Genomic DNA, 27964 nt, shown 5'->3' with positions numbered 1-27964 from the left:
GGAAATCACAAAATGGGCTCAGGAATATTTCCAGAGAACATTATCTGTGAACACAATTCACCGTGCCATCCGCCGTTGCCAGCTAAAACTCTATAGTTCAAAGAAGAAGCCGTATCTAAACATGATCCAGAAGCGCAGACGTCTTCTCTGGGCCAAGGCTCATTTAAAATGGACTGTGGCAAAGTGGAAAACTGTTCTGTGGTCAGACGAATCAAAATTTGAAGTTCTTTATGGAAATCAGGGACGCCGTGTCATTCGGACTAAAGAGGAGAAGGACGACCCGAGTTGTTATCAGCGCTCAGTTCAGAAGCCTGCATCTCTGATGGTATGGGGTTGCATTAGTGCGTGTGACATGGGCAGCTTACACATCTGGAAAGACACCATCAATGCTGAAAGGTATATCCAGGTTCTAGAGCAACATATGGTCCCATCCAGACGAGGTCTCTTTCAGGGAAGACCTTGCATTTTCCAACATGACAATGCCAAACCACATACTGCATCAATTACAGCATCATGGCTGCGTAGAAGAAGGGTCCGGGTACTGAACTGGCCAGCCTGCAGTCCAGATCTTTCACCCATAGAAAACATTTGGCGCATCATAAAACGGAAGATACGACAAAAAAGACCTAAGACAGTTGAGCAACTAGAATCCTACATTAGACAAGAATGGGTTAACATTCCTATCCCTAAACTTGAGCAACTTGTCTCCTCAGTCCCCAGACGTTTACAGACTGTTGTAAAGAGAAAAGGGGATGTCTCACAGTGGTAAACATGGCCTTGTCCCAACTTTTTTGAGATGTGTTGTTGCCATGAAATTTAAAATCACCTAATTTTTCTCTTTAAATGATACATTTTCTCAGTTTAAATATTTGATATGCCATCTATGTTCTATTCTGAATAAAATATGGAATTCTGAAAATTCCACATCATTGCATTCCGTTTTTATTTACAATTTGTACTTTGTCCCAACATTTTTGGAATCGGAGTTGTACTTTTGATTCATAGATATTATGCATATGTTGTGAATTCGGAAACAAATGCCATAAAGATTGTTGGGTTACAGATAGTGTATTTATTTATTTATTTTATCTCAAATATTTCTTCGGACAAGTCAACTTCACATTCGGACAAGTAAATTTCCTTTCAACTTGCCCGACAGGACAAGTGGTTTCAAAAGTTAATGTCGAGCCCTGCTACTCACGGTATATGAGCTGATATCCTTGTCGTAGAGCAGCCAATCAGAGCATGCGATTGCTGATATTCAGTGAATGTGGATAGAATAAAATTTGTTCTTCCGTAATGACCGCCTTCTGCCTTTTCAATTTGCTTTTAATTAAAAAGACATGATGATTTTACATGATCTGTTTATAAATAAACAGTTCAGTATTGTCGGTGGAACAAAGTGACCTTGTGGCTTTTTGCTCTCCTCTCCGGCAGGTCCTTTATACCAGACGAGCATATGGTGTGGTGCCCGGAGCAGCTGCTACAGTGCGTGTTGGCACACATCCACTACATGCCCGATCACTGGAAGGGCAACGCTAACAAGAGCGAGACGCGTGACGAGATGGCACAGCTTTTCCAGTACAAAGCGGTAAGAAATTATACAGTGTTCCTATTAATCGAGATGGATTCTCACGATCGTGTCTGGAATCGGTGCACCGTTTTTGTCTGTTTATGTTTGCGCCATCTCGCTGTGTGAATGAACGAATGTGCTGTGCAGGTCTTTATCCTGGAGGAGTTGCTCAGTCCAATCATCACGCCCTTCATCCTCATCTTCGTCCTCCGGAGCAAGTCTCTGGAGATCATCGACTTCCTGCGCAACTTCACCGTCGAGGTGGTGGGCGTCGGCGACATCTGCTCCTTCGCACAGATGGACATCCGCCGACATGGCAACCCACAGGTGTGTTTGTATGTGAGAAGAAAGACTTGTATTTATTTTTGGGCCATTCTCAGAAAACGTGACGAGTAACGGTAAAGACATTTTAAAAAAAATTTTTGTCGACACTGATTTTAATTACAATCCCTGTAAATATATTATTTAATAGACTGAAAAGCGTATTTCATGAATTTGCAAAGCAAGCGATATAATTATTATGAAAAATTAACGTCCAGTTGTTGTCTTTACCATGACCCATAATGGCTTTACCGTTACCCTGTAGAGTAACAGTAAAGACATCTCATGGCATTTTTGGGTCACTGAGTGCAGAAAAAAAAAAAGAGAAACAAATTATGCATTTATTATCCCATCCTAACTTGTGAATTACACTTTTTCAACATGCAGCATCATTATCGTGATCATTCAGGGGGAACGGCAAAGGCAGTTAATTTCCCTGATGTCTTGAAATTTTATATTTACCTGATCAGTATCCTGGATTCCAACGTTCATGCACCAGTGATTTAAAAAAAACATTTTTTATTTTCAAAATGGCTGCTTAACATCCTTCCTCCTGTCACTGCACTGCCCTCTATTGTCAAAGCCATGAGTTACAGCATGATTTTACCATTTGGGTAACGGTAAAGACATCAAGAAAGTCCGCATTCTTGCGCATATACAGTGGTGCTTGAAAGTTTGTGAACCCCTTTAGAATTTTCTATATTTCTGCATAAACATGACCTAAAACATCATCAGATTTTCACACAAGTCCTAAAAGTAGATAAAGAGAACCCAGTTAAACAAATGAGGCAAAAATATTATACTTGGTCATTTATTTATTGAGGAAAATGATCCAATATTACATATCTGTGAGTGGCAAAAGTATGTGAACTTCTAGGATTAGCAGTTAATTTGAAGGTGAAATTAGAGTCAGGTGTTTTCAATCAATGGGATGACAATCAGGTGTGAGTGGGCACCCTGTTTTATTTAAAGAACAGGGATCTATCAAAGTCTGATCTTCACAACACATGTTTGTGGAAGTGTATCATGCCACAAAGAAAGGAGATTTCTGAGGACCTCAGAAAAAGCATTGTTGATGCTCATCAGGCTGGAAAAGGTTACAAAACCATCTCTAAAGAGTTTGGACTCCACCAATCCACAGTCAGACAGATTGTGTACAAATGGAGGAAATTCAAGACCATTGTTACCCTCCCCAGGAGTGGTCGACCAACAAAGATCACTCCAAGAGCAAGGCGTGTAATAGTCGGCGAGGTCACAAAGGACCCCAGGGTAACTTCTAAGCAACTGAAGGCCTCTCTCACATTGGCTAATGTTAATGTTCATGAGTCCACCATCAGGAGAACACTGAACAACAATGGTGTGCATAGCAGGGTTGCAAGGAGAAAGCCACTGCTCTCCAAAAAGGACATTGCTGCTTGTCTGCAGTTTGCTAAAGATCATGTGGACAAGCCAGAAGGCTATTGGAAAAATGTTTTGTGGACGGATGAGACCAAAATAGAACTGTTTCGTTTAAATGAGAAGTGTTATGTTTGGAGAAAGGAAAACACTGCATTCCAGCATAAGAACCTTATCCCATCTGTGAAACATGGTGGTGGTAGTATCATGGTTTGGGCCTGTTTTGCTGCATCTGGGCCAGGACGGCTTGCCATCATTGATGGAACAATGAATTCTGAATTATACCAGCGAATTCTAAAGGAAAATGTCAGGACATCTGTCCATGAACTGAATCTCAAGAGAAGGTGGGTCATGCAGCAAGACAACGACCCTAAGCACACAAGTCATTCTACCAAAGAATGGTTAAAGAAGAATAAAGTTCATGGCCAAGTCAAAGTCCTGACCTTAATCCAATGGAAATGTTGTGGAAGGACCTGAAGCGAGCAGTTCATGTGAGGAAACCCACCAACATCCCAGAGTTGAAGCTGTTCTATACGGAGGAACGGGCTAAAACTCCTCCCAGCCGGTGTGCAGGACTGATCAACAGTTACCGCAAACGTTTAGTTGCAGTTATTGCTGCACAAGGGGGTCACACCAGATACTGAAAGCAAAGCTTCACATACTTTCGCCACTCACAGATATGTAATATTGGATCATTTTGCTCAATAAATAAATGACCAAGTATAATATTTTTGTCTCATTTGTTTAACTCGGTTCTCTTTATCTACTTTTAGGACTTGTGTGAAAATCTGATAATGTTTTAGGTCATATTGATGCAGAAATATAGAAAATTCTAAAGGGTTCACAAACTTTCAAGCACCACTGTATTTTAGACTATACGTCAAAAACCGTTGAAGCAAAGTTCATGATGTTTTCCACAATAAAAAGGGATGGAGGTGATATTTCAGAAAGAAAAGTTAAAATAAAATAAAATAAAACCCAAAAGAATTATTTTCATTCAGATTTCACGAATCCTCATTGAGACTAGGGATGGCGAAAACTAAAAAAAAATCTTGACCGACCACCGAGCCTCATTAGCCGGTTAAAGTCGGTTAACCTATGAGTTTAAACAGGGATGCAAACGGCGCGCCTTTTGGCGGATGCCGCCTTTTTCACGGCTGAATCGTGCAGATCCGTTTTTTTTTTTTTTTAGGGTGGGCGTTGGAGTGTCTGAATAATTTCATCAGAGTAAATTCTGTATTAAAATTACTACTAAATAAGCAAATGCCGTTACAGTCCATGAAACATAGGAAGTATAAGTATGAGAAGAAAACAGTAAATCAGAAAGCTGCGCACGTTTTCCCGGAAGCTGCGCAAATGTGCGCAGCTTTCTGATTTACTGTTTTCTTCTCATACTTCCTGTTTCATGGACTATAACGGCATTTGCTTATTTAGTAATTTTAATACAGAATTTACTCTGATGAAATTATTCAGACGCTCTAACGCCCCCCCCCCCCCCCCCCCAAAAAAAAATCAGATCTGCACGATTCAGCCGTGAAAAAGGCGGCATCCGCCAAAAGGCGCGCCGTTTGCATCCCTGTTTAAAATTCTAGAATTGGAATTATTAGAATCTGTTCTAAATCTAACCGCGAGCATCCGCACATTCAGTCCCAGTCGCTGCCCTCCACTCACATTACCTTTCCTACAGCGCGAAACATTTAGTCAGACGCGGCACTGATGTCGAGGGGTTTGTATTGGAGCGGAGGACAAATGGCTCCAGCTTAGAGACAGTTTCAGTTGGCCATGATGGCGTTGAAAATTATGTCAAGTGCTAGAAGAAGTACATAGCATTCAGTGATGGGAATAACGGCGTTAAAATAAAGGCTGTTATAACGCCGGGTAATCTAATTAATTAGCTACAATCGTTATAACGCCGTTACCAATATCAACACGCCATTACTGCATGGTATTGAAGTTGCTCTGAAGCCGTCACTGACTGGGCTCACAGACATAAAAGCTGCGTTTGTCACTCCCCCTCCAGACACCGCTGTCATTTCATTCTCTCCCCTTCCTTCCAGAAGTCGGCATCTGCGCCTTTAGTTTGTGTGGAGAGATCTGATCTGCAATAACATGCATTGTTGGCTTCAGACCGAAACATACTTTGAGAATGCACTGGCCAAGGCAGGACTAAACTCCATGTGCCTTCTAATAATAATTAAAAAAAAAAAAAAACAGAATAGTAATTTGTAAGCTAAAAAGCCTGTGTCTACACTTTTCTTTCGCCGAGTGGCAGCTGTGTTTAACTGGGGCGGGAGGGCGGGACATGACTGAATGGGTGTTTCTGATTTGTCAGCTGTCGTCCTTACACCGCATGGCATGCCCCAAGCGTTTACAACACAGAATTCCAGGTTCTCCGCTCCAAAATCGGCAACTTCAAAACGATTGATTTTTTTTTTTTTAACCGACAACCAAAAAAAAATTAACCGGTTGACGTTGATTCGGTCAAACGGTCATCAGTTAACATCCCTAATTGAGACCCATGGTGGAATACAGGATAATACTAATACTGATTCGATAATACAGGACCAGGATTGATGGTTTTCGAGGAAAAAAAAAACGAAACAAACTTCACGTTTAAAACTGAGTTTATCACATTTTCTGAGAATGGCCCTTTTACCGTACATCAAGACATGGATTGGTGAAAAAAAAGTCTTGAATGATGACGAAAGCTCCGTGAAGTGACTTTCGATCTCGCGTTATTTCTCGGCTCTCAGTGGATGTCCGAGGGCCAGACGGAGGCGTCCGTGTACCAGCAGGCAGAAAACGGCAAGACGGAGCTGTCGCTTGTTCACTTCACGCTGAAGAACCCTCGCTGGCAGCCGCCTCAGGAGAGCTCTCTGTTCATCAGCCACATGCGTGAGAAGGTGCAGCAGGACGCGCAGGCGGGGCCGAACCCTCAGCTCCTGCTCTCCGAGGCTCCGCTCTACACCTCGCTGCTCTCCAATGACTCCGCCACTGCTGTGGGTTACACTTCCTTTTTACTTAATTATATTAACATGTATCATTTCAGCTCGTGCGTCACATCGGCCTGCACGACGTCAATCTGTCCTTGATTATTTTCCTGTACCCCAAGGAGGGTGCGGTCTGTGTATCTTTGAGCAGGTGTTAATTTTTTAGCCATGAATATTTAATGTGCTCCTGACGACATTGTGACGAATGACTCATCCCCCTGCAGCCTGATACCCTTTTGGCGAGCGTTCTGGCTCATCCGGTCCTGACGGCGTCCGGGTTGCCGGGCTGGAATCGTCGTTTTGTGCCTCCGAGCAGTACGGCCTCGGCCGCCGCGAGCGTCCTCGCCTCGATCTCTTCCTCCCAGCAGCCTCACACCGGGCGCTCGCGCTCTCACATCCTCCATCCGGCTGTTCATCAACATCCCGAAGGTCCCATGTACCACAGCAGCACCACTATCAGGTGATCACATTCCACGAAACGCACCGATCGAGATGAGGCAGCACGGCTAATTAATATTCATTTTGCGCGATCATGGCATGTTTAATTAATACAGAAGCACTTCGACTGATCAGAGTTAATCTCGTTCCAATCCAGCATGTGCGCCAGCGAGTCGAAGACGCACGGCCAGTCCAGTTCAGCCCTGCTCTCGGAGTTCGCCACAGCCGAGATGAGCCTGCACGCCATCTACATGCATGAGGTAAGTGCTGCGTCGATCAAGGCGATGTAAATCTTACGCCCCGGCCTTCACACTCACCACTTCGCGAACCGTGTAGAACACCCGACGTTGTTGTGTTTTCCTTGACTTGTATGTGACGTATAATTCTGAATTCAGGTATTTAACAGTCATTCCACAAAATCGACTTGTACGTGAACCGACGAAGCACCGAGGTTTTATTCGATCCACTTTCACTGGATTTTGAGAAACAGAGCATTTTTTTTTTGCAAATTCGATAAATATAAAAACTTCGCACGAAACGTCCGACAAAATCATTTCCGCTTAGAACGTAAACAAACTGGCGAAATGACCGGAGCAAATTGTGAAAAATGCGATAATAATAATAATTCTTGAAAAATACTTTCATTCCATATATATATATTTTTTTTCTTTGGTTTTCTTCTTGTTCAGGCCTTTCCGTTTCTGGTTGAGAGTACGTCGTGCGTGTTCTGGCTGCCGCCTCTCACCGGAGCTTGGAAATTTTCTTTATGCCTCCGCCACCGTAAGGTGCAGGAGGCATTATTTATTTATTTTATTTATTTACCTTATTTATTTACCTTTGTTTAACCAGGGAAACAAAATCACATTGAGATACCGTATTTTCCGGACTATACGTCGCTCCGGAGTTTAAGTCGCATCAGCCGAAAAATGCATTATGAAGACGAAAAAAACATATATACGTCGCACCGGACTACAAGTCGCACTTTTTTGAAGGGTTATTCTATCCATAGAATCTGTGATTGTATCTGATAAGCGGCGCGTGGTTACTGCACGACTGCATTGTTTATTTAATAAACGAACAGCTGAGCAGTGATAACGCGCCCTTTGCCCTGTAAGTAGCCTAGTCTGATTATTTTAAATATCTACTACTATCTTTAATACTATCACTATCGTTATTACTAATAGCCTATATTATTATTATTATAACTAATATTAGTAGCCTATTACTGATGCATTAATCAGTTTGCTTTTAGAATATTTTTACCGGTAGGGCTTATTATCGCCCCATGGCTCTTTCATCTGTGTTATTAAAGCTGTAGTCATCATCGAGGAGTGTCATTCTTCATTTTTGTCGAATTTTATTTCATCAAATCAGAGGCCAAGTAGGCTATAGGTATATCATCTGCAAAGACAGGCACGGTAGTAAAAACAACCGTCTAGTGAAAAAACAAAACAACAACAACCGCTCAGAGAAAAAAACAGGCAGAAAGTGCGCCTGCCAGTTAACGTCATATCAGATAAAAACATGAAACGTTATTCAGACCATTAACACCATAACATCAGAGACGAAGAATAAAGTTCATCTTGGAAGGAGAGTTATTTTTAAAAATGCAAAACAAAATCATTTATAATAGCCCAGAGAAAAACTGGCTGAATATGTACCGTAACATCAAGTTATTCAATAGCCTATAGGCCGAAAATCAGGGCTTAATTTGAGACGGAACAAGATCCGTAACCTCCGTTGTCGGATCCGGCAGCTATTTTCATTTCATTCGGTGTTCCGGCAGCTGTTTAAATGGATCAGATCACCTCCGTGACCATCACAAAGGGGAAAAAAATCAAGCAATAAATTAAATAAGTAAATAAAAATGTGTTTAGTGTTCGGTTTTGATTTTGATATCTGTTGTTGATTTCTCTCCTATGACATCCACAAAATCTATGCGAAAGGGGAAGGGGGGGGACATGGGGTGTATACTTCCGCTCAATAGAACACCGGGTTTTTTGTAGCCGTTAGCTTGCGCTGTGGAAAAAAATGGCAAAAAAATAAGAAAGCTTACTAAAATTTTTTAAATGAATTCTCCAACTTGTTTTGTAAACCCTTTATTTCTTAACTATTACTTGAATTGATTGCACTTACGTTTGCTGGCACTGCTTTTAATGAGCAGGAGAAAAACAGGGAGGGCTCGGAAAATGACCGCAGGTTGGAATCGAACCCGGTCCCCGGATTTATGGTATGGCGCCTTATCCACCTGAGCCACGAAGTCCAGCTGGCACTGCTTTTAAATACCTGCTTTTAAATGAGTCATTTAACTCGTGTCTTGTGTGATCTGATCTCCAATGGTGAATAAACCGGTTGTGATGAGTACAGTCTGTTATATTAGAAGATAAATTTAATATATAATTTAATATATAGCCTAATAAAAAATATTTTATATCACGACATATTACTGTCTGTAACTGTTCGTCACTAAAGCGTTTTCTAAGATCATAATGTCTGATATTATTAATAATTTTTTTTTACACACACAATAAGCGCGTGTGCGTAAAGTTATAGTAAACCACCCCCTGCCTTTTTTTTTTTTTTTGAGTCGCCAGACCCACCCACCTCCTGCGTTCCGGGACCTCCCACTTCACAAATTAAGCACTGCCTAAAATCATTACATAACTTATTTAAATAACTATAGGCCTATCATTAATAATAAAACACAGGTCAATCAAGTTTATCAAGCTGACGATTTCACTCCAAATCAGCAAATCCATTGAATTCCTCATCCTCGGTGTCGCTTCTGAACAACTCTGCCAACTCCAGCGGCAGACGAAGCCCCGTTTCCTCTTCTTCTGCGTGGCTGTCGTCAGACTCGGCATCAGCTCCAGTTATTCCACGGTGAAAAGAAAACATATATACGTCGCACAGGAGTATAAGTCGCATGGCCAGCCGAACCATGAAAAAAAGTGCGACTTATAGTCCGAAAAATATGGTAAATATCTCTTTTACAAGTGAGCCCTGGCCAAGGCAGCAGCACACATTACAATACAACACACAGGATGCAGGAAAAACAAAAAAAATTAAAATAAGTATAAAATATAGAATACAGTACAAAAGAAAATACATAAAACAAGATCAAAAAAATAAAACAAGTGCAAACAGTTTTGCATGTGTGGTATAGTAAATACATAGAATACAATGCATGGTTAAGTAAATGCATAAAACAAGATCAAAAGTCAAAAACAAGTGCAAACAGTATTGAATGTATGATTTAAGATAAAATTTGAAATCGTTGACAGACATAAAAATGGCAAGTCTGAGTGATTTTTGAATCTCATTCCATGCAGCTGAGGCACAATAACTAACTAAAAGCAGTTTTACCAAATTCTGTCTTCATTTTGGGGACATTTAAAAGAATGTAGCTACTTGAGCATAGATTATACCCTTGATTGCTAAAAGATAAAAGACTACAGATATACAAAGGAAACTGACCAAGTATCGCCTTATATACAAAGAGGAGCCAATGCTTATGCCGTCTAATATGTAATGATGGCCAGCCTACTAGATTATACAGTACACAGTGGTGTGTAGAGTGATTTTTTACGAGATATAAATCTTAACGCGGAGTGATAAACAGAATCTAAAGATTGTAAAAGTGCCTTAGTGGTGTTTCTATAAAAAAAAAAAAACCCATAATCTAGAACAGGTAAAAATGTAGCTTCTACCAACTTTCTTCTGGCAGACTGAGAGAAACGAGCACTATTGCGATGATAAAACCCCAATTTTAATCTTAGCTTGAAAAGCAATTGTTTTACATGGAGTTTAAAAGATAGATCCTCCTCCAACACAAAGCCTAAATATTTGTAGGAGGAGACTATGGATCTGCCCTGCAGCGTATAAAGAGTTGGTATAGAAGAAATACACTTCCGGCTCCTTGAAAAGATCATATATTTAGTTTTCTTATCGTTTAATACCAATTTCAGTTAGAAAAGATTGTGCTGAACCCTTACAAATGCTTCCTGGAGCTTTAAAATGCACCTGTCAATCGGGGCGATTTCTCAGAGACAACAAGGGAAGCCGAGCTTCCCCTAAAATTCTCTCCCCAAACTGCGGCATCTACGACGTTGAATTCTCATTAAAACAATAACTTGCATAACATAATGTATGCCTAAGATTGTATTTACGTTCATAACTATCCTGTAACTTATTTGAGTGATGTCTGACGAACTTGCAGTTCGCTACGAGAATCACCTTTGCTGCCAGGCTGTAACCAGCGTTGCCAGATACTGCTGACGTTTTCCAGCCAAAATATGTTCAAAACCCGTCAAAATGCACTTAAAACCGCCCAATCTGGCAACACTGGCTGTAACCTTTCTTATTTCAATGGGCTCTATGGCTGGCAGCCGGGTATCCGTTGCAGTCTGAGACGGCTCTGAACAGCCAATTTCGGCTAGTTGTTATTGGTTAAAATCGACAAAATCGTCACTTCCAGGGAATCCGGGCTTCTCTGGGACTAAACGAGACAGTGGGAGGGACAAGAAGCCGGGCTGATGAAGGATTATTGGAGGTAGTGTTTGAAAGACATGAGGAGGGCGGGCTCTGTACTTTGGCGTCGGCGAGGAACACGGAAGTATGATCAGTCAGTCCCTAGCGGATGTCGAGAAAGTGTAGTCGTGTGCTAAAGTGCTGTCCGAATTTCTTTTCATATAAACGTTTCTTCTCATTGATGTCTCTGTACATTACTCTGTAAATAAATGTAAATATTACTCGTTGTGCTCCGTTAACTTTCATCCATTCTATCAGTTTGATCATTCGCGAATTCACTCGTTTATTTCATTTGTAGTTCAATCTGGTTGTAGGCTAGCTTGAGCCTTATTGGGATCTGCAGTACTAGCTGCTAACAGAAATTGGTGAAGTCTCTGGAAAGCACAACCAGCTAGTATGACAGGGTCACAGACCATTTTCTGGAAAAGGAGCGGAGGGCAGAATTTGTGCATAAATAGTGTTCATATTCATGAATGTGAAGTGTGTATATTGTTCAGTAATGTTAAGAGAATGGTGGGCTCTGTGTTATAGGTTATACCTGGGTATAATATTCAAGGTTCTGTGTGTTGCATAGCCTACCTGGTTATGAATTTCCAGACTGTGTTGCAGAAGATGTTCAAGGATGTGTTGCACAGCTGGGTGTTGTGTTAAAGACTCTGTGTTGCATATCAGGGTATGATTGTTCAAGGCTCTTCGTTGAATAGCCAGTGATTTTTGGATGTTTGATATTTTTGATTAAGGATATGAGGCACTAGCCTGGCAAGCCAGACTATAACATGAAATGTACAAGCAAAAATACTTCCTGCCACTAGGTAGGGTTGTCTAGTTCACTATGCTAATGGGGCACACCTTTCTATGCTTTGATATGCGGCCTACAGGTTTTACGATGAATGCGTAAAATGGGCTTCCCCTGTTTTAAAAACCAGCAGCCGCCACTGCTGTCAATAGAGGGTGCAGAACAATAAATTACAGTATCATCTGCATATAAGTGTATACTTGCATCAGATAAGTTATCACCAAGATTTTTAATATATAATGTAAATAGCAGGGGGCCCAAAATGGACCCCTGTGGCACCCCAGTGTCAACATTAAGCCTGTCAGAAAGTGACCCCTTAATTTGTACCCTCTGGGTCCTGTCATGTAGGTAGTTAGAAATCCAACCTACTGCGGACTCAGAAAGACCAATGCTGTAAAGACGTGATAAAAGGATCCTATGATTGACAGTATCAAAGGCTTTAGCCAAATCAATAAACACTGCAGCACAAGATTTTCCACAATCCAACGCACAAATGACATCATTTAAAACTTTCATAGTGGCAGTTACTGTACTATGGTTCTTTCTAAAGCCTGACTGAAACTTAGACAGAATGCATTTACTAACCAGAAAATCCTTTAGTTGTTCACTAACAATAGATTCAAGAATTTTGGCAATAATTGACAGCTTGGTCTATAATTATCTAAAGTGGTTGGATCGCCACCTTTCAGCAGGGGTACAACCAAAGCAGATTTCCAGACATCTGGGACAACATTCTGTTCTAGTGATAAATTGAAAATATAAGACAGTGGCCCAGCGATAATCTCCGCAGCTAATTTTAAGAAATAAGGCTCAATTTCATCGGGCCCTGCAGACTTCTTAACATCCAGATTTTTTAGAGCCTTTACAACCTCATTTCTTGTGATGGCTGAAAAGCTAAATATAGGACCATTTCTTCTCAAAGGAGGAGATAAATTTGGTGCATCACTCACAGAAGATTCATTAAAAATTGACCCTGAAGAAATAAAATGCTTATTAAAACTATTTACAATATCAAGCCTATTTGTAACAGACTGTTCATTTAATAAAATGTAATCAGGAAAGTTATGTTTTCGGGTTGTCCGTGCATCCGTCCTGAAACCTTGTGAACGTGATATCTCAAAGGCTAATGAAAGGAATTTCACCAAACTTTCACCATTTGTGCGCTTTGGGACAAACATGAACTGATTTAGATTTTGAGATCAAAAGGTCTAAGGTCACTGTGAGGTCAAATGTCTGTCCGAAAACCTTGTGAACACAATATCTCCAAGGCTAATACAAGTAATTTCACCAGGTCACGATTACTGTGAGGTCGAATGTCCATCCCCAAATCACAACTTTAATAAGGCGTGTAGTCAGTGCTTAATTTGTGAAGTGGGAGGTCCCGGAACGCAGGAGGTGGGTGGGTCCGGCGACTCAAAAAAAAAAAAAAAAAGGCGGGGGGCGGTTTACTATAACTTTACGCACCAGGGGCGATTTCTCAGAGACAACAAGGGAAGCTGAGCTTCCCCTAAAATTCTCTCCCCAAACTGCGGCGTCTACGACGTTGAATTCTCATTAAAACAATAACTTGCATAACATAATATATGCCCAAGATTGTATTTACGTTCATAACCATCCCTATGTTATCCTGTAACTTATTTGAGTGATGTCTGACGAACTTGCAGTTCGCTACGAGAATCGCGTTTACTGTCAGGCTGTAACCTTTCTTATTTCAATGGGCTCTATGGACAGTGTTGCCAGATTGGGTGGTTTTAAGTGCATTTTGGTAGATTTGAACATATTTTGGGCTGGAAAACATCAGCATCTGGCAACACTGTCTATGGACTGGCAGCGGGGTATCCGTTGCAGTCTACGAGACAGCTCTGAACAGCCAATTTCGGCTAGTTGTTATTGGTTAAAATCAACAAAATCGTCACTTCCAGGGAAGCCGGGTATCTCTGGGACTAAATGAGACATGGGCGGGCCAAGAAGCCGGGCTGATAAAGGATTATTGGAGGTGGCGTTTGAAAGACATGAGGAGGGCGGTACTTCGGCGAGGAACACGGAAGCATGATCAGTCAGTCCCTAGCGGATGTCGAGAAAGTGTAGTCGTGTGCCAAAGTGCTGTCCGAATTTTTCATATAAACGTTTCTTCTCATTGATGTCTCTGTACATTACTCTGTAAATAAATGTAAATATTACTCGTTGTGCTCCGTTAACTTTCATCCATTCTATCAGTTTGATCATTCGCGAATTCACTCGTTTATTTCATTTGTAGTTCAATCAACGTGGTTGTAGGCTAGCTTGAGCCTTATTGGGATCTGCAGTGCTAGCTGCTAACAGCTGGTATCTATCTGCTATAATGGCAAAGTACGGCCAGTCATTTTGCCCCGCCCCCGCCTCGCGCTCCGTCCGGTGCGGTAGTGATGTCCTGTTGCTCGCGCGCCGCAGCAGAGACCCGCGCGACCTTCAGCCGGTACAGTCGCTGTTCTTTTACTGCCGCCGTTATTCTCATCTTTCCGGTGTGTTCTTGATTTTTCCATTGTGTCCTATTTTGCCATATCAAGACCCAAAATGGTATCGTATTATTCATATTTAAGTGAATAATCAGTTCAGTCATCATAACTTGGCATTTTTAACCCAAGCAATCAAAAAGAGGAAATTTATTCAATATTTTCACTCATCTGTGAAGGAGCGGCTTTAATTCTTCATGATGGAGTTGTTTAATATGTACAGTGGTGCTTGAAAGTTTGTGAACCCTTTAGAATTTTCTATATTTCTGCATAAATATGACCGAAAACATCATCAGATTTTCACACAAGTCCTAAAAGTAGATAAAGAGAACCCAGTCAAACAAATGAGGCAAAAATATTATACTTGGTCATTTATTTATTGAGGAAAATGATCCGATATTACATATCTGTGAGTGGCAAAAGTATGTGAACCTTTGCTTTCAGTATCTGGTGTGACCCCCTTGTGCAGCAATAACTGCAACTAAACGTTTGCGGAAACTGTTGATCAGTCCTGCACACCAGCTTGGAGGAATTTTAGCCCGTTCCTCCATACAGAACAGCTTCAACTCTGGGATGTTGGTGGGTTTCCTCACATGAACTGCTCACTTCAGGTCCTTCCACAATATTTTGATTGGATTAAGGGCAGGACTTTGACTTGGCCATTCCAAAACATTAACTGTATTCTTCTTTAACCATTCTTTGGTAGAACGACTTGTGTGCTTAGGGTCGTTGTCTTGCTGCATGACCCACCTTCTCTTGAGATGGACAGATGTCCTGACATTTTCCTTTAGAATTCGCTGGTAAATTCAGAATTCATTGTTCCAGCAATGATGGCAAGCCGTCCTGGCCCAGATGCAGCAAAACAGGCCCAAACCATGATACTACCACCACCATGCTTCACAGATGGGATAAGGTTCTTATGCTGGAACGCAGTGTTTCTCCTTTCTCCAAACATAACGCTTCTCATTTAAACCAAAAAGTTCTATTTTGGTCTCATCTGTCCACAAAACATTTTCAATAGCCTTCTGGCTTGTCCACGTGATCTTTAGCAAACTGCAGACAAGCAGCAATGTTCTTTTTGGAGAGCAGGGACTTTCTCCTTGCAACCCTGCCATGCACACCATTTGTTGTTCAGTGTTCTGCTGATGGTGGACTCATAAACATTAACATTAGCCAATGTGAGAGAGGCCTTCAGTTGCTTAGAAGTTACCCTGGGGTCCTTTGTGACCTTGCCGACTATTACACGCCTTGCTCTTGGAGTGATCTTTGTTGGTCGACCACTCCTGGGGAGGGTAACAATGGTCTTGAATTTCCTCCATTTGTTCACAATGTGTCTGACTGTGGATGGGTGGAGTCCAAACTCTTCAGAGATGGTTTTGTAACCTTTTCCAGCCTGATGAGCATCAACAACGCTTTTCCTGAGATCCTCAGAAATCTCCTTTGTTCGTGCCATGATACACTTCCACAAACATGTGTTGTGAAGATCAGACTTTGATAGATCCCTGTTCTTTAAATAAAACAGGGTGCCCACTCACATCTGATTGTCATCCCATTGATTGAAAACACCTGACTCTAATTTCACCTTCAAATTAACTGCTAATCCTAGAGGTTCACATACTTTTGCCACTCACAGATATGTAATATTGGATCCTTTTCCTCAATAAGTAAATGACCAAGTATAATATTTTTGTCTCATTTGTTTAAGTGGGTTCTCTTTATGTACTTTTAGGACTTGTGTGGAAATCTGATGATGTTTTTGGTCATATTTATGCAGAAATATAGAAAATTCTAAAGGGTTCACAAACTTTCAAGCACCACTGTAAATCAATTTTACAAAAGCATTTGAATTGTAATCAAAATTTTCCTCAGTGGAGGCCAGATAAAGCAAGATACTATCTTTATTCTTATTAAACATGATAAAAGAAACATTGAGTGTTGGGTAAATGCAAAAAAAAAAAAAAAGTAAAATTAGAAAATTTATTTTTTGACCATAATGTCCCAAATGAGAGAGCAGTTTCTGAGACAGACCCACATAACAACAAATCGACTCATGACAAATAACGAATAATTGAAAAATTGTATTACGTAGACCTAAAACTGAGCTTCCCCTATTTTCAAAGCCCACCAGCCGCCACTGTTACGCGCACACGCCTATTGCATGACATGTATTGCAACTAGTCTGGTTAACACCAGACCATATCACAAGTGAAATATGGTCTGGAATCCGCCTATTGAATTTCTCGTAGGGGAGGTGTGGTTTACGATTGTCAACGGCCGTTTATTGGACGTTGCGAATGTCTATCATTTGGCGTATACGTAGCCCATGGCCAATCATGGCAGTTGTACCCGGTGACGTAGTTAAAGCGATGAAGAAGAGAAGGAAAGAGAAAGAGAAGGCAAAACAAAAATAGGAAAACAATGGCACCGAACGATTACTGCCGTTTTAAAACAAACTTTCGCTCTAAACTAATCAGAACAGTGTCTAAAACTTGATCGAAAGTTTGGTTCGTATCGCTCGCCGCCATGTTAAACGTGATCCGTAAACAGTCCCAAATAAACTACAAGCTTCCGTTTGTCGAGTAGTACGCGTCACCGTCTTTCCACCCCTCCCCACTCTCTGATTGGCTCCCTAACTCAGGCGAGCCTTTAGACCATAGTTTCCATGCTGTCTTTTCAGATCGGAACGATTGTGCAAAGCAGCATGGGATTTCCCAGGCTATATTGCAACAGCACCAGCTATCAAATCCTGGACAACAATGGACAACGCTCAGAATGTTCTCCAAACAGGCACTCAAGTTCACTCTCGCTTTCCACACATACGTTAAGGCGGGGGTCGGGAACCTTTTTGGCTGAGAGAGCCATGAAAGCCACATATTTTCAAATACGTTTTCGTGAGAGCCATATACAGTGGTGCTTGAAAGTTTGTGAACCCTTTAGAATTTTCTATATTTCTGCATAAATATGACCTAAAACATCATCAGATTTTCACACAAGTCCTAAAAGTAGATAAACAGAACCCAGTTAAACAAATGAGACAAAAATATTATACTTGGTCATTTATTTATTGAGGAAAATGATCCGATATTACATATCTGTGAGTGGCAAAAGTATGTGAACCTTTGCTTTCAGTATCTGGTGTGACCCCCTTGTGCAGCAATAACTGCAGCTAAACGTTTGCGGTAACTGTTGATCAGTCCTGCACACCGGCTTGGAGGAATTTTAGCCCGTTCCTCCGTACAGAACAGCTTCAACTCTGGGATGTTGGTGGGTTTCCTCATATGAACTGATCATTTCAGGTCCTTCCACAACATTTCCATTGGATTAAGGTCAGGACTCTGACTTGGCCATTCCAAAACATTCACTTTATTCTTCTTTAACCATTCTTTGGTAGAACGACTTGTGTGCTTAGGGTCGTTGTCTTGCTGCATGACCCACCTTCTCTTGAGATTCAGTTCATGGACAGATGTCCTGACATTTTCCTTTAGAATTCGCTGGTATAATTCAGAATTCATTGTTCCATCAATGATGGCAAGCCGTCCTGGCCCAGATGCAGCAAAACAGGCCCAAACCATGATACTACCACCACCATGTTTCACAGATGGGATAAGGTTCTTATGCTGGAATCCAGTGTTTTCCTTTCTCCAAACATAACGCTTCTCATTTAAACCAAAAGTTTTATTTTGGTCTCATCCGTCCACAAAACATTTTTCCAATAGCCTTCTGGCTTGTCCACATGCTCTTTAGCAAACTACAGACGAGCAGCAATGTTCTTTTTGGAGAGCAGTGGCTTTCTCCTTGCAACCCTGCCATGCACACCATTGTTGTTCAGTGTTCTCCTGATGGTGGACTCATGAACATTAACATTAGCCAGTGTGAGAGAGGCCTTCAGTTGCTTAGAAGTTACCCCGGGGTCCTTTGTGACCTCGCCGACTATTACACGCCTTACTCTTGGAGTGATCTTTGTTGGTCGACCACTCCTGGGGAGGGTAACAGTGGTCTTGAATTTCCTCCATTTGTACACAATCTGTCTGACTGTGGATTGGTGGAATCCAAACTCTTTAGAGATGGTTTTGTAACCTTTTCCAGCCTGATGAGCATCAACAATGCTTTTTCTGAGGTCCTCAGAAATCTCCTTTGTTCGTGCCATGATACACTTCCACAAACATGTGTTGTGAAGATCAGACTTTGATAGATCCCTGTTCTTTAAATAAAACAGGGTGCCCACTCACACCTGATTGTCATCCCAGTGATTGAAAACATCTGACTCTAATTTCACCTTCAAATTAACTGCTAATCCTAGAGGTTCACATACTTTTGCCACTCACAGATATGTAATATTGGATCATTTTCCTCAATAAATAAATGACCAAGTATAATATTTTTGTCTCATTTGTTTAACTGGGTTCTGTTTATCTACTTTTAGGACTTGTGTGAAAATCTGATGATGTTTTCGGTCATATTTATGCAGAAATATAGAAAATTCTAAAGGGTTCACAAACTTTCAAGCACCACTGTATAAAAAGTGACGCTGAATACAACTAAAATGCATTTTTACGTAGGACCAACAATTTGAGTGTAATATATTCTTTTTCATAATGAAGAGGCTCTTGACATGCCGTCTTCCTCCTGTCCCCCGCTGAATATTTTGACGCAAACGTAGCTTGGCGTGTTTCGAAGTGCCGCTTTATTTCATTGTTTCATCGATGCAATCTTGTCATTGTGTAGGCCTATTGGACACAAAGCAGAACCCTGTCACCCCACAAAGGCGAATTCCTCTGTCCATTCCTGTTGAAATGTACGGTAGCCTACCAGTCACCTTTTTTCCCTTTTCGCCATGTTCTTTGTCAAAAGGCTTTGCTTTGCGGTTGGTGCGCTAACACTTCTAGCTTCACCGCCATCATCATTCTTCTCGTCTTCTTTTTGATCGTTCCCGTGGACTGGTACACTTGCAGCAGGTGCTGGCGCAGTGTCACTGTGTCCAACGTCGTCCATTTTGGGTCGTTTAGGATCCGGCTGTCCTGGGACTTTGAAAAATTTTAGTAAGCTTTCTTGGTTTTTTGCCATTTTTTCCACAGCGCAAGCTAACGGCTACAAAAAACCCGGTGTTCTATTGAGCGGAAGTATACACCCCATGTCCCCTTCCCCTTTCGCATAGATTTTGTGGATATCATTGGAGAGAAATCAACAACAGATATCAAAACCGAACACTAAACTAATTCTTATTTATTTAATTTATTGTTTGATTTTTTTTTTCCCTTTGTGATGGTCACGGAGGTGATCTGATCCATTTAAATAGCTGCCGGAACACCAAATGAAATGAAAATAGCTGCTGGATCCGACGACGGAGGTTACGGATCATGTTCCGGCTCAAATTAAGCCCTGCGTGTAACCTACCGGGCGGAGGCATCCCCATCGACACCGTTGGCGTCGAGTTCTATCTAGTTTTTCTTCTTTTTTTTATGTCGTTTATTTATTTTTTTTTGAGTGTTTTGTCCGCTAGTTGTGGTGTAGCTCCTGACCCAGTTTTGGATGTCAGTTCCCTCCAGGCCTTGGTCTGCTGTGGGTGAGGCCTGTGCTCCTCGCTATAGACTGCAGTGAGCTTGTTGCTCTTTTAACATCGTGGTTGTCAGCGCTCTGTGTGGCGCCGCGTTCTGAGCGATGCTGCCTGGTGGCGTCGCAGCGGCTGTGCAGACGGTGTGGGATTTCTCTTCGTGCGCCTATTGGTGGGACTGTGATAGCTATGCCACTGGAATTACATCCTGACCCTCTTTTCGTGGACTTTTTTTTCCCCCCCTCGAATTGTAAAGCGACCTTGGGTGTGAGAAAGGCGCAAAATAAATTGCACTTGTTCTGATTAAAGCTGCGTTACTGCCATCGATTTCGAGGAGCATTTTTATTCCGTGGGCGGCACGGTGGTGTAGTGGTTAGCGCTGTCGCCTCACAGCAAGAAGGTCCTGGGTTCGAACCCCGGGTCCGGCGAGGGCCTTTCTGTGTGGAGTTTGCATGTTCTCCCCGTGTCCGCGTGGGTTTCCTCCGGGTGCTCCGGTTTCCCCCACAGTCCAAAGACATGCAGGTTAGGTTAACTGGTGACTCTAAATTGAGCGTAGGTGTGAATGTGAGTGTGAATGGTTGTCTGTGTCTATGTGTCAGCCCTGTGATGACCTGGCGACTTGTCCAGGGTGTACCCCGCCTTTCGCCCGTAGTCAGCTGGGATAGGCTCCAGCTTGCCTGCGACCCTGTAGAAGGATAAAGCGGCTAGAGATAATGAGATGAGATGAGATTTTTATTCCGTCCTCGGTTGGTTCAGCAACAAGCGTCGCGATTTTGTTTTTCTCTACTCACGGTATGGACCCTTTTCACGTGACGTCACGACAAACGCAGCCGCCATTTTGGACGTGTACTACCAGTAGTTTACCACAGCCAGCATTGAGGAACGGCAGCAAAGAAAGTGTTTATTTTCAGCAAGACTTCCATCATGCCACTATATTGTTGTGCACCTGGATGTAGTAACCATCAACAAACAAGGCAAGGGTTATCATTTTATCGGATCCCGACGGAGAAGATGGATAGCGGCCATTAAAAAAAATTAACAGATTGGCAGCCCTCGGCATACCAGCGCTTGTGTAGTGACCACTTTGTTGGAGGTAAGACGAATAAAATTAGCCAGAAAAGGCATTACATTGCTGTTAACATTCTGTGGCGGCAAGTGTGTAACCAAATAGGCTAAAATAACCCATTGTAACCTCTTTGTTCTTCTGTAGTAGCTATTAGCTAACGACATTAGCTAGCGTTGTGTTCCTTTGCTGTTGGTAGACTGTAGGACAGATCAGAGGCAGTGTCCTACAAACAGCGCTTAATTTGAGGGGGAGCAAGCCGGAGCGCGCTCCGGAACCTCGGGCGTTGGCTCCGGCAGCTATTTACACTGGATCCGATGATCCGACACCTCTTTTGACTATGTAACAAAAAAAAAAAACAACCCAAATAATTAAATAAAAAAATGCAAGTTTATTTAGCGTTAATGTCTGATTTTGATATCTGTCTTGTTGGTGATTTCTCTCATGAAACGACATCCACAAAATATCTGCAGATGAACTTAATTTGCAGTGTTATTACAAAACATGCCCAGAAGCGCAGCGCCCCGCCCCCTTTTTTTCCGCACCGTAGCCGCTCATCCTCTGCGCTCCGGGACCTCCCACTTTACAAATTAAGCACTGCCTACAAATAAGTGTTCAAAACAAGAGGAACATGTATTTGTCTCTTAAATCCAGGCCGTTCCCTGTAATCTGTGACAACGGTTGGAGAAAGTAATGGCAAATAGTGAGTGCACAAGCCATAGAAGGTAAACTGTACACAGCGCCAGGGCAGTGTGATGGTATGTCTACTTTTAGATTGTGTTAGCTGATCAATGAACACACTCGTCACTCGACGAGTTTCACGTCTTTACGACGGATACTTAAATGTGTGTTAGGTATTATTGTTGCAGTCTAAGCAGTCATTGTAGCAGCTAGATGAGCGAGAACCGAAAGGGTCTGTGCCATAAACCGTTATTTCTGTACGGCGTTGCTAATGTGTCGTTACTGTTGTTATTTCTCCCTCTGCTCGCCCTGTAAATGCCCTACGTCGCTGGATAGCGAAGGTATTTTCTGCATCTCGCTCCTTTTTCTTGTATGTTCTCCGTTTGTCGCCTTCCTCGCATTCAAACCAATTCGAGCCGAAGTCCGCTACATGTCCAAAATGGTGGTCGCGTTTACGAAGGTCACGTGACTGAAAAGGGTCTATATGAGCTGATATCCTAGTAGTAGAGTAGCCAATCGGAACGTGCGGTTGCTCCTATGCAGTGAATGTGGACAGAATAAAGGTTATTGTCTCTCGTAGGTGCATCAGCAGAAGTTCCAGTGTCAGCGTGGACCTGGTCAGTTACATCCTCACATGTCCTTAAGGGACTTTAGTGCCAGTGCTGGTGAGTTTATGCTTTTAATGCGAAATTCTAATATTTCGGATTACCTCTACCCAAGCATACTGCAATGTTGTGATATCAGCTGTAATTACGCACACACAGACATGTACAGTAAGCACTTCATGTGAAATGTTAGTATTTCAGACTTTTCAGCTCAATGACAGCCTCCTGTTTCCCAACGCTAGTGCCTGCGCCTCAGATGCACCCAGCCGGCCTGGCGGTGCCGTCCTCTCTCCGGCTGCGAGGATGGGTGGAGGAAGAGGAGGAGGAAGAGGAGCTCAACAGCAGCTCTGCTCCACATCATACGAGTCACACGAGCGAGGCGAGCAGCTGAAGTGCCTTAAAGCTCTGGGGTGCGTTATCCGCCGTCTCCGGTCCTGCCACTGCTGTTTCACACGCTGTATCGGCTTCTCCGTCTCTCAGTATTAGTTCTTTATCGGCCGGATCGGATTATTTGAGAAGTGATCGATACTCCAGAAAATCAGTGAAATTGTATTTCCATAGAGAAATGTTATAAAGTGAGGAATGGGAGTGCAGCTGGAGTAAAATGATCAACAATAGCACGCGCAGAAGTGTTTTGTTCTCCTTATGCCACAGGAAATGGCCAATGATTTATTTTTTATGATTATGGTACAGTGTCTTGCAAAAGTATTCGTCCCTCTTGGTGTTTGTCCTGATTTGTCGCATTACAAGCTGGAATTAAAGTGGATTTTTGGAGCGTTAGCATCATTTGATTTACACAACATGCCGACCACTTTAAAAGGTGAAAATTGTTGTTTTATTGTGAGTCAAACAATAATTAAGATGAAAAAACAGAAATCTGAGTCAATACTTTGTCGAGCCACCTTTTGCTGCAATTCCAGCTGCAAGTCTCTTGGGGTATGTCTCTAACCTGGGCCCGCCCATCCTAAGTATGACGCAACACGAGGGCCTGTTGAGAGCTTAGTCTGGCAAGGCAAGCTATCTCCAGCTCTTCCAAGCTCCCGAAAAATCGGGAGCCAATCAACTTTGAGCATCTCCAATGGCCCTGGGTAGAAGCGTGTTCAAGGCAGTGACGTAGTAGAACTGCGACCGGAAGCCATAGATTGTTTACAGAATCTATGCCGGAAGCGCTTCATTCACTAGAAACATTACAAACATGGAGCAGCGGCAAGCCTTTCAGGGTTTTTTCTAGAAAAAATTAGTATGAGGGCGCTCACCATGGCGAGGGAGCGAAGCGGGGGGGCGATGGTGCCGGTTGTCCCCCCCCCCGCCGTGCAAAGCCTTTGAAAAATTAAGGCTCCAATGGGACATTCTGAGGCTATCTGAGAGGGAAATTGTAACAAATTGTCTGTCGACATTGAAAAAGAAAGAAGTAATCTTCTTCTGCCCCGGACAGTCTTTGGCTTTCTTCCATTTCGTGCCGCGGGATGACATCTTTACATGCCCAAGTGTCAACAAAAACAACTCGCGAACTACTTCTGTCAAAAACTCCTGCGCCAGTGGGAGAAAGGTCATTGAGTCTCGAGAAATCTCGCTCTACAAGTCAGCTGACCTTGTATGTAACCCATGTCAAATCAGAAACCATGTCAAATGGCGCCTCAGTCTGGAAAACGCCAATTCGGATTGTTTTTGCACCGTCTGGCGGTGTATCTACTATGATTGGAATATTTTTGGAGCAATTATAACGTATTTGATGATCAGACACATTGTCACGTAGTGTTGCTGGGATGTTTTCACGGAGTCGGTAAGGGGGCGCACGCCGAGAGTAAGAGGCCGCAGCGCCCCTGTTCCCCCCCTTTAGACGAAAGCCTGCCTTTGACACAGCGGTAGATGCTGTATTGAAAGCATTCAACGGGAAGTTCTCATTGAAAACGGAGCAAAGAGCAGCCCTGGAGGTATTTATCTTCTTCCTGTTACTCAAGCAGTTTCCGTCGCGTCACATGCGTCAGAGGAAAGAGTGATGTGATTGGTTTAAGCTTCGTCACAGCCTTTTCTGGCTTCGACCAGTAGCAAACTGAGGCATTTCAGGGAGACAGGTCAACCACGCCTTTGGGAAATGGTTGGGCTTAATATCTTTGCCAGACCAAATGCTCGCAGAGCTTTGAAGTCGCGTTAGCCAGACTAGCATGTCTCTATTAGCTTAGTACATCTAGCCACTGGGATTTTTGCCCATTCCTCAAGGCGAAACTGCTCCAACTCCAAGTTCGATGGGTTGCGTTGGTGTACAGGAACCTGCAAGTTATGCCATGGATTCTCAATTGGATTGAGGTCTGGGCTTTGATTAGGCCGTTCCAAGACATTTAAATGTTTCTCTTTAAACCACTCCAGTGTAGCTTTAGCAGTATGTTAAGGGTCATTGTCCTGCTGGAACGTGAACCTTCATCCCAGTCTCAAACCTCTGGCAGTGTCAAACAGGTTTTCTTCCAGAATTGCCCTGTATTTAGTGCCAGCCATCTTTCCTTCAGTTCTGACCAGCTTTTGCAGATGAAAAACATCCCCACAGCATGATGCTGCCACCACCATGCTTCACTGCAGGAATGGGGTTCTCAGGGGGATGCGAAGTGTTGGGTTTGTGCCACACGCAGCCTTTCCCCTGATGGCTAAAAAGCTCAGTTTTAGTCTCATCTGACCAGAGAATCTTCTTCCATGTGTTTGGGGAGTCTGCCACATGCTGTTGGGCAGAATCCAAATTCATTTTTTTTTCTTTTTGTCATGGCTACTCTTCCATAAAGCCCCGCTCTGTGGAGTGTACGGCTTAAAGTGGTCCTATGGACAGATGCTCCCATCTCCACTGTGGATCTTTGCAGCTCCTTCAGTGTTCTCTTCGGGGTCTGTATCCCTGCAGCGTGATGCTGCCACCACCAATGTTCTCAGGGTCATGAGAAGTGCTAATTCAAATGGTGCTAACCCCCCAAAAAAGCTGCTTTAAATCCAGCTTGTAATCTGACAAAACAGGACAAACACCAAGGGGGATGAATACTTTTGCAAGACACTGTAAATACAGGATTTGGGGAGCATTCGAAACATGTTTAACACGCAGTTGGAACTACTGTCAAAGCTGCTGTAATCGAAAATGAATCAACACCGTGTGACCAATCAGAGCTGAGGGGTTGACAGTGTTGTGGACTCCATCTTGACTTCACTAAAGTCTTGCTGTTTTTCTCTTTTGCAGTCTTTGCGTTCATTTTCTGGAAGAATGTCGTGGCCTTAGTTTAATTTGAAGCTTCTTGATCTAAAAGTCGGATCACAGAGTCTTCGCTGCACCGGTCTTCCAGCGTCGAGGAGCCGTGGTATTCTGCGCCTACGGAGTGTACCAGCCACCTTCTCCTCTCGCTTAGATGCTTCATGAGGAGGATGCGTTCTTTTTAAATATTATTATTCTCCTTCTGATTATTTTTTAAAACGATTTTGTTGTGTGGCTAAGTTTTCATTCTGAGGTCAAAGATGAGGCTCGTGCACCGTTACTCAGCAGGAGGTTGGTTTCAAAAACGGACTGCTGACAAATATGGTGCCGCTTATGAGTGGTGGAAAAGGTTTGTAGTAATTTTATGTTGTGGCTGAAAATAAGATCATTTGGTTTTGTGCGCGCGTGTGTGTTATTTTGCATGAGGAGCCCTAACGACGGAGCGCTACAAAAGTTCTGGAAAGGCTCCAGATTTTTCCAGGTCTGCAAAAAGAAGGACAAAGACCATCTCTTTCTCTAGAGAACATTTGGGTTTGTCAGTTTTGATGTGCTTTTTGAATTGTAAACACTATTTCAGTCTTGGAGGCATTTTCGAAGCTTTCAGAAGAATTGAACGACGATGAATACTTTTTTTGCTGAAGCATACACAGTTTTATATCCACTGAGCTTTTCTTGGCCGGAGTGACACTAAAGCCTTTGTTGAAGCAGAGTTTTATTAATTTTCCAATAATGGCATGTCCTGAACTTTTTTTTTTTTCCTTTGATGCCGCAGCAAGTACAATTTTATTTATCAGAACATGATTTTTTTTTTGTCTGTTTCTAGTTGCATTTAAAAGTGAGTTCCTGTTGTCACGTACTTTATAATAGGTGTTCCCTTACGCACCTCTCTCGAAGTTAAGACAAAGAAAAAGCATACAAGGAAGAGTTGAAACAGGAGACTGCTTCCACAATAGCACTTGAATATTAAGTTATGGAAAATGAATCAGTACCTGACTAATCAGAATGGAGAATGCAGCAGCGCTTCGGTAGAAATAAAATAACTTTTCAGTTTAGATGAAACTACGAGAGACTGAAAAAAAAGGAATACTAATGCAGTGATAAGTATATTTAGATTTGCTTTCATTATTTTAAAACATTTAATGGTGCTTTTATGACAAGGAAGTGACATACATTTTTCTCAATATTAACACTTAATTAGCTGAGTGATGAATTAGCGAGCTTTTAATGAAGCCTCAGCGCTTTTATCATCTTGACAAGCAAGATTCATTTTCTTAACGTTTCATTCTGCACTCGGATAAATGATGTATCATGGAAATATCATTAGGAAGACCAGATGGCTACTCTCATTTCCAAAAACTGTTGATCCTCTTTCAGAGCTGATGGATGAAAAATTGTCCAACCCACATTTATTGTGTCTGAAAAAATAGTATTGCTTTTGAGAATGAGGGGAAAACACCACCTTGCCTCCAACCTGTTTGTTTGTTTGTTTGTTTGTTCACATCAGGGCAAATGCATTAATTGAATTTCACACAGCTTGACATACCTCTGCACATTCAACTAAGTAATGTACAGTATTTATTTTGGTGCATATATTGTTACAATGGGGAACTCGGAGTGTGTGAGTCAGTGGATGGGACATGTTTACCCGTCTCATGTTTGACAGATGAGAGCTGACTGAATACATTTGTGAAAAATAACTGATTGGTGATTTTACATGTTTGTGATTGTCATGACCACTATAAGCAGTCAGAATTATGACTGCAAGGTGCTATGTTTTTTGTTGCTTTTAATATTTATCTAAGTTTTGTGGGCGTTTTTTTTTTGTTTGATCAAAATATTTAAAAATAAACCAAAGCAAAAATGGTCTCTGCTCATCATCTTTTATCAACTGTAATGGATGATTATTTTATAAAGTCTGCATCATTGTAGACTGTTTCCACATTTACTCCTCATGCGAATACGGTGACGATGATAACAGCAGCTGAGTAGTGTAGGCTGCCTTATGACATGTATTTACTATTACTACCATGCTATTACATAATATAAACATAGTGTTATTGCTACACATGTAATTACCATGTTATTACATAGTTATTATTACATATGTCACATATTGCTGTGATATTACCATGTTATTACATAGTTATTACTACACTGCATTATAACATGTGCCTGCTGTTATTACCATGTAATTAGTCATTACCACATGACTGACACATAATTATGTTATTGCATAGTTATTAATACATTGCCCTATGGCATGTAATTACCGTGTTATTACATAGTTATTACTATACTATGTTATA

General features: G+C 42.1%; 1 protein-coding gene across 1 annotated transcript in view; it reads left to right on the top strand.

Moving 5' to 3' along the window:
- Nucleotides 1–27522, top strand: part of atg9b (autophagy related 9B) — a 49657-nt gene extending 22135 nt beyond the window's left edge. The window contains exons 8-15 of the mRNA XM_060921060.1: nt 1438–1591; nt 1721–1900; nt 6043–6288; nt 6504–6739; nt 6875–6977; nt 22411–22495; nt 22678–22845; nt 25647–27522. Coding sequence (XP_060777043.1) covers nt 1438–1591; nt 1721–1900; nt 6043–6288; nt 6504–6739; nt 6875–6977; nt 22411–22495; nt 22678–22826 — 1153 coding nt within the window. The 3' untranslated portion in view covers nt 22827–22845; nt 25647–27522. The remainder of the gene's footprint in view (nt 1–1437; nt 1592–1720; nt 1901–6042; nt 6289–6503; nt 6740–6874; nt 6978–22410; nt 22496–22677; nt 22846–25646) is intronic.
- Nucleotides 27523–27964: the final 442 nt, after the last annotated feature.

The sequence above is a fragment of the Neoarius graeffei genome, chromosome 5 (genome assembly GCF_027579695.1).
Source record: "Neoarius graeffei isolate fNeoGra1 chromosome 5, fNeoGra1.pri, whole genome shotgun sequence".
Taxonomy (NCBI): Eukaryota; Metazoa; Chordata; class Actinopteri; order Siluriformes; family Ariidae; genus Neoarius; species Neoarius graeffei.
Note: the sequence above shows the minus strand (reverse complement) of the source record. Positions and strands in the feature narration are given on the sequence as shown.